General features: G+C 39.9%; 1 protein-coding gene across 1 annotated transcript in view; it reads right to left on the bottom strand.

Annotated features, from left to right (window-relative positions):
* prex2 (phosphatidylinositol-3,4,5-trisphosphate-dependent Rac exchange factor 2) overlaps window positions 1–16,721 on the bottom strand; it is an 86,243-nt gene extending 69,522 nt beyond the window's left edge. The window contains exon 1 of the mRNA XM_053860290.1: window positions 16,309–16,721. Within this exon, the coding sequence (XP_053716265.1) occupies window positions 16,309–16,449 (141 nt within the window). The 5' untranslated portion in view covers window positions 16,450–16,721. The remainder of the gene's footprint in view (window positions 1–16,308) is intronic.
* Between the last annotated feature and the right edge of the window lie 4,751 nt (window positions 16,722–21,472).

The following is a 21,472-nucleotide window of genomic DNA, read 5'->3' as shown; positions in this document are numbered from 1 at the left end:
ACACACGAAACACAATCTACCCACCGGTGCAAGAAGTAAAACATAATTATTGCACTGCACACGGCTTCAAAGTCGAAGGTTAGTGGACGGAGATTGAAACAAGAGAGCTGGTGAGATTGAAATGTTCTAACTTTCATAATCCAGTCAGACTTTGGTTCCCAGACAGGACTATGCTTCAGTCACAAATTGAATTCCTGAAAAAAGAATTGATTTTAAAAAACAGGACTTAAAGAGAATATGCCTTTCTGTGGACGCCATCAGAGGTCGAACGCTAAAAAGGAAGGTCTGTCAGCTGGTTCTGGAAAAGGATCTTAATAATCCCAGTAATACATCAAATGTTTTCATCATAACAATGAAATCTGGAATTCAGCAAGAGAAATTGGTACATTTGTTTCAAACCACATGAGTCTATTTTAATAGGAATCTAACAGGAAGAATAAGACAAGATATCAAGTGCAGCAATCTAAAGAGCAACTCACACGACCTCTTGGTGATCTGTTCAAAGTTCAATATTTTTCATGCCTTGTGGTGATATGTTGTAATGCAGAAAGGATTTTTGGAGCTGTTTGTAGGCAAGCTTTGGCTTCAAAGTTACCCAAACAAAGAAAATAAATACAGAGTATAATGTAGTCAGCATAAAGCCTTTGATGAGAAAATGGCACAAAAATCCATAAACTAGAGATGACCTCAGTCACCTGCTAAATTAGCTATAGTAAATCAATTTATTAATCATTAAATCAACTTCATGATTCACGATTGTCTCACAACAAAAAAAAAACTGTTATCAAATTACCAGTACCATTAGCTTAGCTGCTTTACAAACATGCAGCGAAGGCTACCTAGCAGCCCTTTGAGAATGTTTAATGAATAATAAACTTCATGAATGACATGAATGTTGATTTATACTCGTGATTCATTGTATGCAGTGTTATACTGTATACATCCTGGATTCATGTTTTTTATAAGCTCTGATCGCAGATGAGCGCATTAGTTGTAGAAGTTAAAAGCGAATGATGATCATTTTAAAAGATTCCTAAATCCAAATGGAACTTCAGAGCACCACCAAAATTTCAACATCAGTTCATCATTTTACGCTATACAGGGTGCACATGTCACAAAATTTACAAAGTCAATCTGTGTATCATTTGGACTATGGAAGGAAACCCACACTAGCATGGTGAAATGACATAAAGTCCACACAGAGAGGCTCCAAACACCTAGGTGGAGTGACATTTTAACCAGACTGAATCCAGAAAGCCAGTTATAAGAAGTCCTCACACCCGGAAACTCATGCCTGTGATGTAACTGGAGGTGCTCAGTTATTATTGTGAAAAAAATGACATCCGTCTCAAATACACTTTACAGTCTATTGCATTTATCAAGTGGCTACTGAAAGTCAAAGATCCAGCATGTTCAATTTGGTTTCTAAATATTCATCCGTTTTACAAAACGGGAAGCATCACAAAACAAGGCAGTCATTCTTCCTAATTGTTTAGCACTCCATGCCACACTGTTAAGTAAACCACAAAACAGCAAATGCCAAGCAATTTAATTGGGATCCTGAAAGTGAAAATGCCTGTCTGCCCAAGCGCTTTGCAAGAGTTCTTGACATTAAACATAAATTAACCAAAAGAAAGCGAAGTGGCAAAGAAAATGAGCACTTTGACGTCAATGGCAACCATCATAAAACTTTAAAAGGAAAACCAAAATGTAAAAAAGCTGCAATAACCATAACCCAAGATTGATGAAAGGCCTGACCATGATAAAATAACATTATCACACTAAACAATGGGTGACGCACTAACTTATGTGGGTACGGCGCTATTATTAGACCAAGGAACTACACAAGCACGTGGATGAAGCAGAATGATAAAACCACTCACATTCAATCAAGTTTAAACCTTTTGCAGACAGTTGACGGACCAAAATATGCAAAACTGACAGAACACAATCTCAAATTAAGGCAGCCAAAATGAGTTTCTTCCGCAAGATGGCTGGACTGTCACTTAAGAGTCGGGTGTCTTCCGTGACAGAGGGGACCAGAGATATGCCTGATTCCAGAAATGTCTTAAACTGTGCTTGAGATCTTCCATCAACTGCGTGAACAATGTGTCAGCATCAGCCATTAACAGCTCACTTTCACTTCAGTCCAGCTAAATAAAATTTCTCTAAGATCCAGTCATTAGAGGAAAAGGGCACCTTTGTAATCGACACCGTCCAAATATCTAAAAACTCCAACGACCTTTTAAGATGATTAAAAAACAATACCTTTAATCACCAATGACATTATGAAGGCTCCTGAAAGAATCTTAACTTGTGGTTTAGAAAGGATTCTTAAATAATCAGGCCCTTTGTTGAGGTCCAACACCACGATGCTGATTATAATTCGCCGAATGCCTTCACTTGTAACTCTTCCGCTTGCGAGCATTAGCATCTGATTAGCAATTCAAATGCATACAAACAAGGAGCAGATTTGGACAGACCTTTGCACAGGCCTCATGGTGCTAGAACACACAGGACAAGCGTTACTAATTTGCATCAGGCTGATGTAAAACATCAAACAATGAGAGCTCATTACTAAGTCTATTATACCAGCTTCATAATGTACAGTCACTTCAACAGGAAAGGGCACATAAGGTAAATTTAGAACTATTAGAGCAGAGCAAACAATGCGGAAAGATATTTGATGTGATTTAAAGTGGTGCAGAGACTGAAAATTAAATAAAATGTCATCGCCACCAAGATAAGAGCATGTTTTAAACTGATGGTGGGTGTTCATGAGCATGACCCACATGGTCGGCAGCTGAAATCTGTCGGCCATGCAACAGTTTGAATAGTCCATTTAGTCAGAACTGACTTTAGTCAGTTCATTCCTGGGATTCGCGGAGAGTTCCGAGAGGAGTTGTCAAAAAAAAGGAATCTTAAAAGACATCAAAAACTATCATGTTGATGCTATTAAGATACTAAATCACCTCCAGAACATTTCCGATAATTTCCGAACACAGTAATGGCACCCAGAGCTATCGTAAATATAAAGACTCCATTTCATGGAGTAAAATGTGTGTCGGGTACACATAAAACATCACACATAACATAAGCACAAAGTCTAAATGGTTACTGCATACTAACATTTCATGGGTCATCCAAACCGATCATGCCACAAGTGGACCATAAAATAACAAAATATCTGCTCTTGAATTTGAGCTGCCAATAAATATGAACAGATTTGCATAAGGGCGAGAACAGAAAGCGAATACCCTCTACATGTTCCTTTTGAGAGGCAAGTCTGAGTGCACCATATTGAAAAGCTCATTCGGAAATAACCAGTTTCATCTAATGCTTTCACAATAAAGGAATATCCCTGACCAAGGTCTTTTTCCAGTTTACTCTGCTTCCAGAGTCAATAAGGTCTATAGAAACATTCAAAAACACTGGGAGAAACGTTGCCACCACTGGAGCAGTAAGGCACCTTGTTATGAGTTTTAATGGTGACGGCAGTATTTAAGACAAGTTAAATCGTATCATGATGTGTATATGTTCTGCCTTTCAGGTTCATTTATAGTCATTTATGCAGATATAACCAGCAATTTCTGCAGAACCAACTCAAGCTCACACAGAACGAGTGACTCAGTTATGTTAAATGTCTGAGACTATATAATAGGATGATCAGCTGCCACTTGGCTGCCTATTGAAATCAACCGAATTGAACCCTGTCGGACTGTTTTCTGCTACTCTTGGAGGACGAATCAAATAATGTTTCCTTCAAAATGTTTAGGGTAGCAGTGCTTTTCCTCAGAAATGATTAGATGATAATACTGCACACTGCTGAGATCAGAGCTGGAGTCTTGCTCGCTTTGTGAAGAATTGATTGTTGAGGCATGATTCTATAATCTCTGCTTTTAATGCCACAGAAGCACATCAAAAGCTCTGGACTGAAAAAAAAAACAATAACAGCTAGACTCAAGTAATAGCTCTGTGTGATTTATCAACACGCTTTATTGTGAACTCTGGCTGGAAAAAAAGGATAAAACAAGAGCATACCATTTACTTTTTTAATGTTATTTTCTTCAAATTGTGCATGACCCAAAATAATTTCCGAGAAGTAAAATGTTGAATGTGAAAAATGAAGTGTGTAATTAGAGACATGCATTTACTCAAGACTACATTGACTGGACAGAAATGAACGAAGACAATTAACTATTCATCTGGCAGCATGCAGACGGCCAAAGCATAATTACCTGGATTGTTCCACAGCAGAGAGTTTCACATTAAAAGCCCATTAATGTTTTCATTCCTACCCAGGGCGTATGTCTATGATGGATAGATTGGTTCGACCACTGCACCAGTTCTGGCTGCTCATTAATCAACAGAATTTAATGCCGTGGACCACATACAATAGCGGGTCAATTACGATGCCCCAAAATCTAAAAACTCACATCGGGTTTGAAGAACAAACTGAATGAGCACAACTCTTGTTTCTGTTCACCATCTTTAGAGATAGCTGGATGGTACTGAATAAAAACTGATATAGTAGCGACCTTGTGTCATGTGGTGACGTGTTTGTTGCATTGTCCAGTCAGGGATGAGCATGTTGCAGGGTGGGGAATGGACACTTGGGATTGGAGGAGGGCCCGGTAGCGAGTGCATGAAAAGCGGCTGGGCGAGCAATATATGCAGGTTGTACCGACGCCAGGAAAAATAAAGAAACGTTTGGAATGTGTGGAGAGACTCCACCCAGTTTTTTTGAGAGCGCTACAATATGTTTGGTAATTTTTATCTTTAACAGGGTACCAAAATATTTACAGTAGTTCAGTCTGAACCACGGTTGGCATTACATAATAATGACAAAACAGGGAATTTGACTGCACATAGTTCAACAATGTTTCCAAACAAAATGAGTCTCAGGCTGAACAAAAAATCAGCCGGCTATTCTCTGATAGGAAACAGAACAGTACAATTATCGAAGGATCATTTTAGCTTTGATGTGATTTATGTGGTTTAACGACTTGTCAAGTTTTAAATTATTTGCAGACGGGTTGATGCGTGGTCTAGTAGTAACTATCCGCGGCTCATCACCATCCACAGGAGGAAGACAAATGGCCGAGGGTGCGGGAGCACCTCATCAAACATGTTGAAAGTTTGGGTGCATTTCACTACAGACACGTCAAAGATCCAAGTGAGATGCAACATTCACCAAACATACCTTTCATGCCACATTTAGAGCAGTGATAATTCAAACTTTCAGAGCAACATTTAACACTTCACAAGGGTTTATAACAAATTGCATTGTTTTTCATTTCTAAATTACAACACATATAAGACCACAAACCATACATGTGATATGCAGACTATTCAAATAATCATTAAGATAGTCAAGAAGTAGTCAAGTATCAAAATAGTGGCTTCCATAATGTGGTTAACCTCAAGACACATCAATAGTACTTCATCCGTGACTCACAACAAAGCACACAGTAAAATATTCATCTGAATTCCCTTTTGCTTGCATTCATTCTCAGGAATTCTCTAGATCCATTCTCAACATTTAGAATCTCAACTTGCTTGCCTGAACTTGGTTTCAACTGTTTAATGCTATCATGGGCCACATAAAATGATCTGAGCCCAAGGCCATAAAGTAATCTTGTCTTGAACTTTATCAGACCTCGCTATCGAGCAGATACTATCTATGGAGTTTTGATTTGCAGAAGTTGACTTCTAACTTCTAACTAACACACTATCACTGCATCTTCCATTATTGAGTCAATATATTGTTTTTGCTTGTGACAAATCACTATTCCTTGGACAGAGTTGTTCTGGTTTGCAGCCAAATAATGTACTCGAACATGCACATTGTTTTTTTCAGCCAACAACAAACAGACTACAATAAACGGAAGTCGTGCTACTTCAATTGTGCGTGTTTATCTCTGATGGAATGTCAATGAGAGATGAATAATAGCAGGCAGTTGTGTAACATTTGTGTACCCATGCTTTTCCAACTGCTGATAACCAATGACATAACAGAAAGACAATGATGCAAATTCCCACTTGTCCGAATAATAACTGAAAATCTTAGTGAGGAAAATAGAAATACACTAATAGCAGATGAAAAAAAAGATATATATAAATGCTTTCACTGGCAGAGCAAAAATGATTTAAGAAGATCACAAATCCTTCCCTTGAGTCAATGAGAGAAGACGACACAAAGCTGTGGGGTTTGCATTAATGCATAAATGAGTTTGAGTGAGAACTACACAGCAATATTATTTATAATCCTAAAATTGATTGGCTGCATAAATATAAATAAAACCTAACAAATAATTAAACAGACTGTCTGCCATGGTATTAATTTGATGAGGCATCTCATGCAGACTTTACAAACAGGAATAATGAATGGGTACCAATTTGCTGTAATTTCTTAATAACGGACACGCAAATACAGACCAACGGTTTAAAAACAACATTTAAATACGTACCAATTAAGACGGATTATCAAACTAACAAGATTTCAGACTCAAATTTCCTCTGTCAGACTGAAGGCAGCAACATTGTGACACACCAAACCAGTCTGCAGAGCCGGGTTTCCGCTCCATGTAACATTTGTGGTGCACTGTCACGGCTTAAATGCGAGACGTTGCGCCTTCAGAAAAATAATCTCTTTTTACAGATTAACTCTTGTGATCACACACATTTAAATGAAGTGGAAACATCAAAACAAATGGCTAACACATGACACATCATGGTGGTGGACATGAACACGACAGTTTTCAGCGTGTTTTTCACCAAAAAATACCCCAAAAAAACCTCATAGTGACTGAAGTCCGTTGCTCGTGGAACGCAAGTCGTGCATCCAGCCAGACATGCAGAGACAGACGTGAGGACGGCTGCAGAGAGGTGGAAGATTTGCTTCTCATTGCTTTGTCCATGTGTGTTTTATTTATTTTATCTTATTTAATTTTTGGTGGGGGGGGGGGTGATGCATCAGATGTGAAGCATCAGAAGCATCAGATGTGGGTCAAAAGCAGGAAGGACTGTGTGATAAATGAAATCCAACAATCTGAGAACCATGACCTGCACACATTTAGCACTTTAAAGAAGTCCTGAAGTGACCAGGCAGAACCAGATGCCAGTGAAGACAGCATCTCTAGTCTGTTTTGGGATTCCTCAAAAGCAAACGAAATTTAGTGTCAAACCTGCTCCTCAGTGATGCTGAGCACACAATAAAGCTGACCAGAAAAGTGAAAAGCTTCTTTGTGGCAAGTCCTTCGCACAGCATAATGACCTCTCTGGTAGACAACTACGGCGTCCAACCTCATTAACCACTTGGCTGTATTCCAACACTGCATCCTGTTCCATGGGGTCGAATGAATAGTAGAAACAACTCAGGAAAAACAACGCAAATCATGTATTAAGGCTGGAGGTTAGGGCTCTCCAGAACTCTTGGTTAAATACACAGCTATGGAATCACAGACTAGAAAAGAAAATGTGTTGAAATACACCACACAACCTTACTGTCCTCTGATGCGCCTTCTCTTCCCTGAACTTGCACTGACCCTGGAACATACAGCTTCTCAAATAGCTTGCGGAAAAAAAGACAATTTATCAAGTGTGCGGTACCATTCAAGTTGAAATCGATCATTCAAGAGTGAAATGAGCCGACTAGTGTAAAATGATAATGACAATGGAGTCTTCTTTATAGTATCTGAATCAAGGCTGTAAAGAGAAAGCACCTCTGCATCGTATTGTATTTACATAACTGTAGCAAATGCTAAAGAAAAAAAAACATTAAAACGCATTAACAACACAAACACCCCAAGCAAACACGTCCAAGAACTAGCCTCAGACAAACAAGGGCCCCCTCCAGCTGAAGCCATGTTCCTAATATTGCTGTGCAACCAAGCTCCTCACCTGCAGCTCTGTTGGAGGAACGCAGCAGGACACAATATTGATTAGGCAGAATTGTGTCTCTGGTGCACAGCCAAGCATGACTGTTACACTTGCTCGCTCCAGACTTTGTAAATGGGCCACTGCAGAGCCGCACCAACACAGCGGGGCTGGCAAGAAAATGGGAAAACCTGCTGCGTCAGCCCCTCTTACACATGACAGAATGGGACATTGTCAACAGAGAATTTCTCAACTGGCCAGCCAAGTTTGTTACAAAACTCTCTCTGGGGTGCAGCGCTCATCCAGAACAAGTGCAGCAAATATAACTACAATTAAATTGATGGGTAAATATATTAATAACATTTATAGGGGGGCTAACAAACAAATGAAACCAAGGCCAAGTCAATATTTCTTTATAAAATACTACTTACTTGCAGCAGGTGTCTCCATAGCACAGCAGCTACTTATAAATGACCAAGTAATAATGATGTACCTATTATAGAAACACGAAATCAACATTTATTTATTGCGTTTAAATCTGAATACACACTGTGACATGGCTCGGCACACATAAACCTTGTTTGCCTGTAATTTTACTGATTAACAACTGTTCCAACTATTCCAGTCAATGTAACCATGTTTATTGCTGATAGTTATGACACCTCACATGCTGAGCACTGCATTAATATATGGATAAACTCTGTTATTTTGAAAAAGCCGAAACAGACAGATCAATCCGGTCACCCGCGATCGTTGTATGGCTCTGTGATCTACCACCTCCACCGCAATCGATCAACATAATCTGCACCCCTGCTCTCTTGGGTGTCCAAAAACGATTAATACTCTACTGTATAGTTCTATTGTACTAAGTGGTTATGAAAATGCTTAGTTACATTGCAATAACATTAATTCAGCATTTGGTATGTCCGTGTTGGTAAGTCAAGAGTATGTATAATAAATAAAATAGTAAAATGGTGAAGACACTTGGCAGTAAAAAACATGTTTTTCATGTTTTCACAACCTAACATTTGCTTGAGAAATTGTTTTTGTTTACCAAATTAAAGCTGAAAAACAGTGTTACTACCAGGTGGGGTCTTTGGATATTAGTTAGAATTGTATCGTATAAAGAGAAATACCTAATTATATTTTCTGGCAGACTTTCTGGTCATCCTGCCTAGGGTACGATCTGAGTACCATAATGCTTAAAAGCATAGTTTCACAATTTGTGAGCTTATGTTTTGTGATATTGTGGTCTCATTTCTGTTAACTAATTTCATTTCCTATTTTGTTAGGCTCTTTCCAAAATCTATATTTCAGCATGAGCGAGCACCAATATTGATACTGTTTTTCAAAAGCACATCAGACCACTTTAAAATCTAAAATTCTGAACTTTACTATGCCCTTTATTGATTAACACATTAACACATACAAGTGTACATGCACTGACATGGTAGACTAAGCAGGTTGAGTTGTGGGTTCAACTCCAGCTTTAGGTAACGCTAGCTTTGGAAAGAACCCGAGTCGAATCTGAATGGTATTTGAAAGAACTTGTGTGATTCTCCTCTGAGCACTCTAGTTTCCTCCCATAGCCCCAAAAAATTATGACTATAAATTGTCTTTTTGAAGAACTGGTGACCGGTCCAGGGGTGTTACCTGTCTCTCACACAAAGTAGCTGTTATAAACTCCAGCAGAAGACTGTGAATGAACCAGGCACTATTCGTTCCAGCGCCACTCATAAAATGTTGTTAAGTAAACATACAATAGTGGCACAGTGTTCAAAACAGTAGTGGTGGAATTCCCCTTCATGCCTGCAGGAAAAATGTGGTTTGTCTTCTTAACCATAATATTAACAAATGTATTTGGAGATTGAAAATATGGGGCGGAAAAGTACAATTTTCAAGTAATTTGTATCAATAAAAAGTGTTACCAGAAGCACAGAGAAATGTTCTGGTCCAGTACCATAATAAGGCACATCAGTCGTTGGATCAGTAATCCAATTTCAAGCAGATATTAGCCTCAATTTGACTAATGTGGAACATGTTGCTATTTGTTATTTCTCCAAGCACATAACGTCTAAGTTGAGCAATAACAGAAGAAGAGTGTGAAACCAACACAGTTGACATTGCGATTGAAACAAATGTCTTCTTGGCAGGAGAACTTGAACACAGGAACCCCTTCACACCCTGGGAATGTCAAGTGTCTATGGGAGAGTCGCCGCGCTCTAGCACAAGCCTCACGTAGACATCATGTGACCAGACAGCTGACACAGGCTAAATCAAAGACTGCCTTCTCCACAGAGCCAACGATGAATCCTGGTCTGAGTCCAAACCACCACTTCTTTGAGTCCTATTGTCGATGCACCGAAGCTACATGCTGCCAAGTGGGCATCTGCAGCAAAGGACAGCAGAATAGGAAGCGGGCTGGCCTTTCGCTCAAACTGAGTTGAAATCAATTGTGAATCAAAGCAGATGGCAGGCAAAAAGAATTCCACTTCCTTTATGTTTAAAAGATCATAGGCTGCATTTCTAAAAAGGGTTTCAACACAATGAGCCAGTCCACCGTTTCTTTGGTTCCTTGTGTCGATATACCAAAGTGACATGTTGTGGAGTAGGCAAGTGTAGCAAAATCATTAGCAACCTAAGTGGCAAGTGAGTTGGGGGGAAATCTATAGGGAATGGAGGCTGTCAGCAGTGTGAAAGAACACCACATGCTATAACACCTTACAGCTTAGAAAGTGTTCTTACGTGCAGTAGCTATCATCTATCCATGTGAAAACATGCATATTTATTCAGTGTTTCTTAGTTCAAGTGATTTTCCCTGCTGTTTGTGACAATACTTTTGTCTCTTGTGCACATGTGTGTATTTTTGTTTTTGTGCATTCTATATACAGTGCATGTGCGCGTGCCAGTCTCTCTCAGTGGTTTGTATGTCTGGTGTAGTGGTGTATTATTGTTTGCTTGGTCTCTATCATGTTAACAACATGCACATTTTTTGTATCCAGGAGTTGTCCACTGTTTTTGTCAAGCGCAAGCTCACATGAAGCTTCTGTGCCAGTAACACAAATTGACAGCGTTAAGAGAAGCAGCTGTATACTGAAGACGTGGTTGTTAGGATTTTATTATGAAACTATTTCATTTTATTAGGAAAGACGGGAGCGTGATGTTATCATTTTCAAAAATATCCTGCATTATCAAAAGTACTCTTCACTCTGGGACACAGTTCCAAAAAGTATCGCATTCAGTGACTGAAAATTTCAAATCCATATAGGTAAGGGCTACACATAATACGACCAACTTCAACTCCATTTGCATGGAGTGTGAATCGCAGCTCCCTCACCATCAATCGAGAAGGACTCCGCCTTTTAAGGTAGACCTTTAAAGAGGACTGGTAGAAATGTAGATTACACCCTGATGATCTCCCAATTGCCGTCCCAGCCACCGCTGCCGCCTTCTCCCCCAGCAAAGAGACACCCACTACACTGAGAAAAGTCCTAGGGAGAACCTTGCATTTACTCCAACGTGTTCCTTTATATTGACTGTTACATTTCACACAATTTGTTATACAAAAAAAAGAATAATTTTCAATGTAAAAACAGACAAAACCACTAAGAATCTAATCCAGTCTAAGAAGAATCACAATCAGAAGATTTTCATTGCCATGATCAGCACTTAACATGGAAGATGAATGGAAAGACATTTATTTGTTGAATAATATACTAATGATCATGGTGTGGACAATTTGGTGATAGGCTATGTATTAGCATGTCAGATTGTATGTGACAAGATACTTGCGCATCATCATTTATTAGGTACCTGCCACTTCCAAGTGGCAGCTTTGAAAGGGTCCCAGGACAAGAGCTTTTCCACATGGCTTTACTTTTAGCCTGTAGAGATGGCACAGCTATCAGGCATTTTTTTAAGAAAAAAACTAGATTGAAACAAAAAATGAAAAGTATTTCATGTGGGTTCAACAGTAACGTTTGCTTGCTGTTTGGGGATTTACTGAATACCGCAAACTGGTATGCGGGTATCCGATTGCTCCATATGTGAGGATTCCCCAATTCAGCAGGCAAACAAAGTGGAATTTAGTGAGGGATTAAGAAAAAGCCGAACACAGTGTGTGTTGAATCAGGAAATATGCAGCACAATGTAAAGACGGGGAGGGCCAGGAAGGAAGGAAGGAAATCCTGCTTGAAAAATGGTCTCCGGCTCAGAAGAAAAGGCGCTCACTGCAGGACATGCCTGAGGATTTTTTGCATTTTTTTTTACACAGACTTTTTTCTCAATGAACAAACCACGTATACACAGCAAGACAACCATGTTTTGAATATGTTTTAAAATAGGACTGTGTACAGCAGTGATCAATTAACATTATCGAGGTGGACTTTCTTTTCACACTAGCTTGCGTTAAATCTGATATTCCCATGGGAACATATTAAGGCAGGAGTTAGGTTGTTGTCAGTTGTTTTCTGAACTCTCAATAGGTAGTTTATTTTTCAAGTTCAACAAATACTGCAACAGTCATGACTGAAGAAAGTCCCAAGGCCAAGGAGAGTCAGCCGGATGTGTCTGGTGATTCTTCAATGTCAGCAGGATAAAACAAGAGTCCCAGACCAAATGTAATTTAAGAGGACTAATTAAAAACAAAAAGTCAGTAGCAATTACATTAAATTACACCAATAAAGGACACACGCTAATGAACAAATGGACCATGGTCCCCACCTACATGGTTTCTAAAAAAGCATGAGAATAGTTATCAGCCAATGGGCCTCAGTGTGGGAACAGACACTAAAATTCCACAGCTACTTAAATTAAAAAAACTGTTTTTGTCTGTGACAACTTAAAAGCCTTTCTGTGTGTGAGAGTTAAGGAAATTCTCTACGTCGGAGAGGCTTGTGTTGCTTGACGTTCTTCTAAAGCTGTCAATAGAGGCAACATAAGCCATTAGATAAATCCTAAAGTGTCTGTGGAGGCAGTCCTTGATGTCCTTCCAGTCATGCAACCCGAGATCCTTGTTGTGTGAGGTCAAGGGTTTGCTGCCAGCAGAGGTGCTTCATCTCAAAGAATGGAGCGGCCTTTAGGTTTCTGGAGCCAGGGTACCTGGCTCAACCCATCTCAGTTCAGTCACCTCAGTGAGGGTTTCTTTGATTTAAGTCTGGACAATTGTTCTCCTCTGCAACTCCTCATCTTTACATTGGGAATTTTACAGAATACATACAGCGGTTTAATATGTACAGCGATTTTGTGTAGACATCAGAGACAAAGCAAATGGTCTATAATTGAAGCTTCGAATGAGGTTTTATGGTTCCTAGCCGTATGAAACCAATTTAAAAAGGAAGCATGAAAGGAAATTGATGCATATGTATTTCAGCATTTCAGTAGTTACCCGTGGCAACCCCCGACTGGAAATACTGAAACACAAAGAAGAATAGTTTCTCCATCGACAGTCCCTGTGCACAACACACAGTGGATGCACTGAGATAACCCACGGGTTAAAACATCACGTGTTAAAAATAAATGAGAGTTGGAGGTTGGCATGGAGTCCAGAGCATGACAAACAGGAAATGGACTTCAACAAGAGGTCATGAACTATGGGGTCATCTGCAGTCTGACCTGGAATCAGAAGGCTACATGTCCAACCACCACGAGCAGAGACGCCTTATCAAGCCGTTGCATGCTCCGCCTCGTGATTCTTAAGTTCACTTTCTAAAATGCATGCATTTTATTCAGTAACATGGCAAAATTTATTTCTCTTCAAGAAATAAATGAAACATTCTAGTCCATCAGTTAGCTTGCAGGTGATCGTAAGTCAATTCAGACCTGAACACTTTGCGCCAGAGTTCCAGAAGATTCATTTATACTACTTATATCATTCACCAATTAAAGCACGTTTGTTGCTCTGCTGACTCTGTGAAGGAACGGTCCATTCAAATCTTTCTGTCACTGAGACCTGAGAGTAAAACAGCAGAGAAGTAAGGGGCATGTTTATACTAGGTCTTGATTTGATGCGCTCACTGAAGAAGCTGTCAGTGTATTGGCACTGAGCTGTCCAAGACAAATATTAGAGTCCAGCACCCCCCACTAACTCCAGCTACGGTTCATTATGTAAGAGACACTTGACATTACTGAGGCAGCTCATTTACTCTCCAACTACTATGGTAGCCAGTAAATTACAGAGAGGGACAATGTCTCTGAGAAAGACCCATTTAGATGTCGATATATGGAAACCGTCAAGATATAATCAGAGTATTTTCCCATGGGAGGTTTAGCTGGGCAGAGTGTCCTGGGAAAAAAACATTCTGATCACTTCTGTCCAGGGCTTGTATTGTGTCGTGAGGATCAGTCATGCCAATCTCGGGTCTACAGTTACAAGTAGGGCCTTATTGTTTCCCAGCATTTCCTCTGCAAGGAGGAATTCCTCCACCAGGAAATAAGTTTAACAGAGAGACCCTTGCAAGTGCCTAACTCCATCCTTAAGGCAGTACGTACGGCATGATCAGAGCTACCACTTTTCCTTTTCAGCCCTCCAGTTATATCTCTTCCACCAGGGAGCTGCAGAAAGAGAGGGAGGGATTTCCTCTGTTCTGACCTTTGGTCACAGGGAATCTTGTCTGGTCCAAGATGAAGCAAAGCTGCAAGCGAGTGTTTGTCGGAGATCAGATGAAAGTCTGGAAACATGACCCTGCTCTGCCATCAGGGGAGCTTTGATCAACCCAAGGAGCCTAGAGAGTGATTTCCAGGTCTTCCCAGATGATAAGTCAGCAGATAATAGGGCTTATAAGCGCACTGCCTCTCTCATCTTATCAAAATATTCATTTCTCCAGCCGTTCGGTATCTCAACCATGCATCCTGACATTTCCGGCCAGAGCTGAATTTCCTTTTAAGGACCAGTCAACCTCCTCAATGCATATCCAGTAAAAACAACAAGGGAGATAAGAGGGAGGGTACACTCCCTCGCTCCCCATCAGTGTAGAGAAAACAATCCATACTCCAAGGCCCCAGTGATGCAACTTCTAGGAAACATGGAGTACAATCTACTTCCCCCGCTTTTCACCCCAGCACACTATAGTACACGTAATGGGAAAACACCCACCTTCATCCAGCACTACTGGGGCTGCTGTAAATCGTTTTCTGATTTCCTTTTAGCAGCTAACAGTAGGGCTCATGGTCATCAATTCCCCTCGCGATATATACTGCCCATATATGAAACTATACTTAAACAAGGCAGTGGCTACACATTTAATAAACATAAAATGTAGGAATCACACAGATAAGTAGTACATTTAAATGGTTTTAAATGGATATATTGTGTCACTTCAGGATACACCAACACAAGTATCCAGAACAGATCGAAATCAGGAAAGCAGATATCCCAACCCGACTGAATAAATCTCAGTGCTGTCGGTTCCTCTTTTGAGGAAAGTCCAAGCTTCTGAATTTGGGCCATTAACAGTTGTGTAAACCAGACTGCAGTAGTCGCTAGTTTGGGACAAAAATAAAAACACAAGACACTTCAGTTAATCAAATAGCCTTGCATGTCAAAAGAAGCAATATTTCAGTTAGAAGGTGTTAACATTGGAGTGCTTCAACACTCCTTGCTTGAAAGTGGAGCTTTATGAACAGAAATGAGCATGTATCATAGAACGGGAACCCATGCTTATGATGCACGTTGATACAAATGGTATATAAGTTGCACTGAAAATTTGAGGAAATAATGGTACTAAATATTCAGGGGGTATTTATGTTCATGAACTAGTAAAGAGCTGTTTTTATTTCATTCACAACAACAACCAACATGGTTCACTGTAAATTCAAGTGTTTTCATAGGGTGCTTTCAGAGTAAGGAGTCGCTATAACAGAGTATAATGTTGACAGGCAACTGTGTGCCAGCTACAGTGGTTTTATGCAGTCCACCTGTGCTGTCCTTGGCAGAAGTCCGTCTGCTGGGTTTGATCAGAAGTTGGCAGTTACTCTTATCTAGAGGGCAGTGTGGGAGGTGAAGTAATCCTGTGGGTGGAATATTCATGCTACTGGGAGGGAGGTCGGACGAGGCATTTGGGTAACTTCATGTAAAAAACGTATTTAATAAATAAAAAAGACAATCGAAGCGAGTTTGTAAACTTTGAGGTGATGTTTTCTAATTCACAGTGGAATTAGCATCAGATTGAGCAACCCATTGCTGATAGCTTTTACCCCATTACACTGTCTAGTTGATACATATGTTGACAAAGATTCACAGAATTCATTCATATGCAGATTTAATTGAAGAGTTAAAGGAACTGTGGTGCGTTGAAGTCTGCAGGTCTCACTCGTTTCTCAGGAGACTGATGCAGGGTGAATGCTAAACAGCGTGTTTGTGTGCTTCGGTCGCGTGACGGCAAACAGAACGTGTTACAATATATATTTATATATTCGAGTGCTGACACTCACCGACAGAAACTCCAGAGTTCCAACATAATCCCGCTCTGTCTTCAAAAGTTCGTTCAGGACACAAACTCGCAACCGCAGCTGCTTCTCGAAATCTTTCCCGCTTTCAGCACCACGGTGGTCATTTCTGCTTTCCTCCGTCATCGTGATGATAGTCAGTCAAAAGTCACTATAGTTACTTGCAGAGTCACATCCAATGGCGACTGTGTGTTGTTCCGAGCATCTTCCAGAGTTGAGAAGCCGGTAAACTCAGAAAGCCCACAAAAAGTCAGATAAAAACGCAATGGCCCTTTAAAAGATGAGAAACAACCGTAAAAAACATCGACTGTCACTATCAAAGCGGTTAGGAAGTGAGTACTCCATAAGTTGTATACATGTGACTCCCAAAGTCCTCATCCTGCCTCCCTGCAGGACTTGGCTGGTAGTCCTATCAAGCTTTTTTTTTTTTTTTTAAGTCACAGGGCTTCCGCTTCCGCTTTTCAAATTAAATTATGTTTCGCAGAACACTTAACTTTTTAACGATCATTGAATTGATCATGCGTTACAGCTTAGAGCTCTTCAATCGTCATATTATAAAATAACATGTATTACTTTTGGTAAAACAAAAATCATAAATTAATTCCAGATGAAAAATATAAACGTATAGATGTATAGCGAGTCAATATACAATATATAGTTAGCATAACATAACATTGTTTCGTGCAAATACTTAACTATAATAACATTCATTTCCAAAGGTTTTTATACATATTTGCGGCGTACTTGGGTGAGTGGTTGGGGGTAAGGCTGGCACATATGGACAACCACTCACACACAAACACACACACTCACACATGGAAGCACACTCCCTCACACCTCTACCTCTACGGCTGTTTTTTATATTTTATATATATATATATATATATATTCTTTTTTTTTTTTTTTTTTTGAGACATGACTGTCTCAGAAAATTAGACTATTGTGATAAAGTTCTTTATGTTCTGTAATGCAATAAAAAAGAACAAAAATGTCATACAGTCTGGATTCGTTACAAATCAACTGAAATATTGCAAGCCCTTTATTATTTTAATATTGCTGATTACGGCTTACATCTTAAGAGAACTCAAAAGTCCTGTACAGTCTTGCACAGATTACTGCATCAATGCGCCGTGGCATGAAGGCAATAACCTGTGGCATTGCTGAGGTGTTATGGATGCTTCAATAGCAGCCTATTTGCATTGTTGGGTCTGGTGTCTTCCAGCTTCTTCTTCACAATACCCCACAAATTCTCAATGGGGTTCAGGTCAGGGGAATTGGCAGGCCAATCCAGGACAGTAATGCCATGGTCAGTACACCAGTTACTGGTGGTTTTGGCTCTGTGGCAGGTGCCAGATCATGCTGGAAATGAAATCATCATCTCCACAGAGCATTTCACATTTGCTGTTATACTTTTTTTTTTTTACTAGGACTGAGGAAATTAATATTAATATTAATATTACTAATATTTGGAGACAGGATTTTGAGTTCTCTTAAGCTGTGAGCCATATTCAGCAATATTAAAATAATAAATTGTAATATTTCAGTTGATTTGTAATGAATCCAGAATCTATGACATTTTTTTTTTAAATTTGCATTACAGAAAATAAAGAAGTTTATAACAATATCATTGATAATAATTCATTCATGCGCAATGTAATAAATTGTTTATCATGCCATCGACTAGCTCTCATCACCAGGGTGTAGCACGTTCAAAGAGTGGAGTGAAGTTCCAAATTAAAAAGTTTGATCGCTGATGTCACAAGCCAACTGTCCTTGATCATGACCTTGAATGCCAGATGAGTTTGATTGGTCAACTGGCAACGCACCGAGGCCAACCCCAGAGCATATTTGGCTTTGATACGAAGGAGATGGATCAGAGCATCAGCTCTTTCCCACACTGGCAATGAATCAGGTTCTGAATAAATAGCTGTGAATCTCCCAAGTGGTGCTGACTGAAGAGTGTTCGATCGAGATCAGTTGAGGATGTGAGAACTTTGCCAGAGAGCGAGTCACCTGAGAGACTCCTGCTTCATCTAACAAGTTGGGTTACTTGGTCGTTGGATTGACCTCCTTTGGAGAGTTTGCTGGCATGTCCAGCTGCGAGGAGACCACTGGGCTGCTCTAAATCTATCAGTCAATATCCTCATTTGCATTTTAATAAAGGCACCTGGAGCATTCCTGTGAGACACTGTAAATGATGACGGATTGCAGTGATTAGCACCAGAGGGAGTCCTTACTCGATTTCATGCTGTGTCATTACAACATACAAAGGTGAATTAAGGCAGCTCATTCCGAAACAACTGTTGTACAGCGTCCTCTATTGGCCGAGTTTGGTACTCAGTTGAATCGATTATAATACGGCCAAGTGCCGCACTACATCCCTATAGCCTTTAGAGTGCGCTGTTGACAAACTGTTAACAAACGTGAAGCTAGAACGGTCCAACCCTTCTATCTTAATAATCAGAACAATCCAAGTTACGATTTCAGTGAAATTTTCAGCAAAATTCCGGATTCCATTTTAAATATAATGTCTAAATGTGATGCGTAGTTTTTGTGTTCTGCCTTTTTTATTTTACTCTTCACTTTAAGTTTTTTTTTTGGTGTGCGTGCCATGAATGCTATATTTTTATTGTCCTCTATCTAATGCCTTATTATTTCTTTTAGAATTACTATTTATGATTTCCTTCACATGCTGCATTACTGTATGAGTCTTAAAATACCAGTGACTCACATGCTTTAACGTCACTCTTGCTTCCAGGTGTTACCTCTTATGAATCATCTCCAGCTGTGAACTGTTGTCTTTTGTTGCTTCATCGGTGGTTGCTTCATCAATTGTTTCTTCTTCTTTCTCTCTCCGTGTGTGCTACATTTTTTCACCTTTTTCAGTCCTTTATTCCCTGATTCCATTCATGTCCTGAGCGATGACTCCAGCTGTGAATTTCTCAGTACTGTGTAAACTAAGCAGGACAAATTCAAGTCGTATATTAACCTCATGTTTATTAACGCTGTGTCTATTAAAACCACATTGTCACTGTTTACATTCATGTTTCAATTTAAAAAAAATCTTTAAAACTACTTATAAATAAAAATGTTTGTCAGCACAACCTCAGTCCTCTTTCTTTCTCTTTCTGCCAAATGCCAAATGGACAATTTGGTTGTCCCTCAGTGACTTTATTGTCCTGCTGACCTCTTCCTTTTACTTCTCACCTCAGGGTCAAAGGTCCAAACTGTGCACTAAAATGTCCATCGCCAGGGCAACTTGGTTCTCTCATATCACACAGAGGTCAAGAGGAGTCTCCAAATGCCGCTCTTATCCCTGCGGTTGGAGTAGACCACCCCAGAAAATACACACACAGAGCAATTGAAAGCCTGAAGCTACAAAGACTTCAATCAAACAGAACTCTGTGTGTAGAGTCTGTGTAGAGCCTGCAGAGAATTGCTCTGCCTAATCTGAGGACAGTACAGTCTGGACTAGGAGAAAGGTGTTCAGTCCAGCCAACAGCATTAAACCAACAACTGTCCCTGTGATTTTTACATGTCATGTTAGTGTAACAACTTGTCATGCCGGCGTTACTCAACCCACAAATCCCTGAACATGATGGTGGAAGGCAAAAATTAGGATTTTATGAATGAGCTTCTGTGGGCTGCTGTTGCAGACCTCAAGCACACTTCCAGTCACGCATTACATAAACGGGCATATTGACTACATTTTTACATGGCTGTTTTTTTTTTTTTGGGAATGATGAATGAAAACGTGCATATTTTAATGATGTGTCTTTGATACCACCAATGTTATTTTACAGATCCAGCGCAAAACAGAGCTGGTCTTGCAAAAAAAAAAAAAACAAGTCCACTTTACACTTCAGCCCCATTGAAACCCAGTCAAGCACAGGCAGAGCACGACAAAGAACAGGCTCATGTATGCTCCAGAAGTCAACACCGCACATTCTGTAATTATTGTTGGCTCAGAAAAATAAATAAAAATAGCACCTTTAAGACTAAAGTTCATTCATTCATTTTCAATCCAAAGGATCACCAACCCCCTCAGACATCTTTAATCCCAGTAGACCAACCAGAACCGACAGTGATCTTGTCAGTGCGAAGTTGATCAAGAGAAAGCACAAAAGACTAGCTTTATCCTGGAGTGAGTTGAGTAGCGTAATGAATAAAACCTAGGTCAGACTGCTGAGTACATTGACAGTTTGCCCAGTTCTAAAATTAACAAGATAGGATTTGTAGGAGACAGTTCAGCGTTGGTTGAAAGCACTGACTTTGCCAATGGAGAGAGTCATATGGGAGGAGTGTTGCAACATGCAATGAACAATTGTGAGCCATTTGTGCATCTTCAACATTTGCTTTTGCATTCTTGTTATTGCAACACGATCTCAGAGGCTGCGCTGTCGGGGCAGAGATGCCTGACTTTTATTCAGACACTCAGATTACTCAAGATGCCCCTTCTATCACATGCAACAATGTCAAAAGCCCTTGAGCTGACGTCCAAGCAGCGTTTAAGTCAAAGTTTCTAGCACAGGTTTTATTACAGTGAATAAGCACCAACGTTGAAGTTACTGACAGATCACGCCAAGCAGTGATCTTGTATGGGCTGTTAACGACGAGTTTCTAGGAGCCAAAAATAAATCATTATGATTCACAATTAATTTTTGACGACTTGGAACCGTGTTCACACCTGAGACGGGGGTAAATGCAGGCTTGGCAAATACTTACTACACCAGCAGATGGTGCATTGTTATTATCTCCAAGGTAATGGATTAAATTACAAGTAGCATGCCATAACAATTTCCCCTAACAATTTAATTTTCATCTCAAGTTTTGACTAGTTAATAATTAACGTTGTAGCTCTCTCAGGGACTCTTGCATAATTCTCGGTTTATCATCTGTTGCTATGTGCACGCGGCTGCTTGTTTTGTCAACAATATCTAAAGCACAGGAGGTCATAAACTCTACTGTAGTGTCTGCATGCAGGGGAGTGTGCTGGTCCTGGTACAGTAATTGTGTTAAACAGGTGGTTGGGTGTTGATGCTGGGGAGAAGCATGTAAAAAATGTGCTAGCGCTATACAATCAGGAGAGGAAACGACTGTCAGTGGACTAAGACGCTTAATCACTGTTAGGAGGAAGGCGAGGGATCAA

Source organism: Synchiropus splendidus, chromosome 3 (assembly GCF_027744825.2).
Source record: "Synchiropus splendidus isolate RoL2022-P1 chromosome 3, RoL_Sspl_1.0, whole genome shotgun sequence".
Lineage (NCBI taxonomy): Eukaryota > Metazoa > Chordata > Actinopteri > Syngnathiformes > Callionymidae > Synchiropus > Synchiropus splendidus.
Note: the sequence above shows the minus strand (reverse complement) of the source record. Positions and strands in the feature narration are given on the sequence as shown.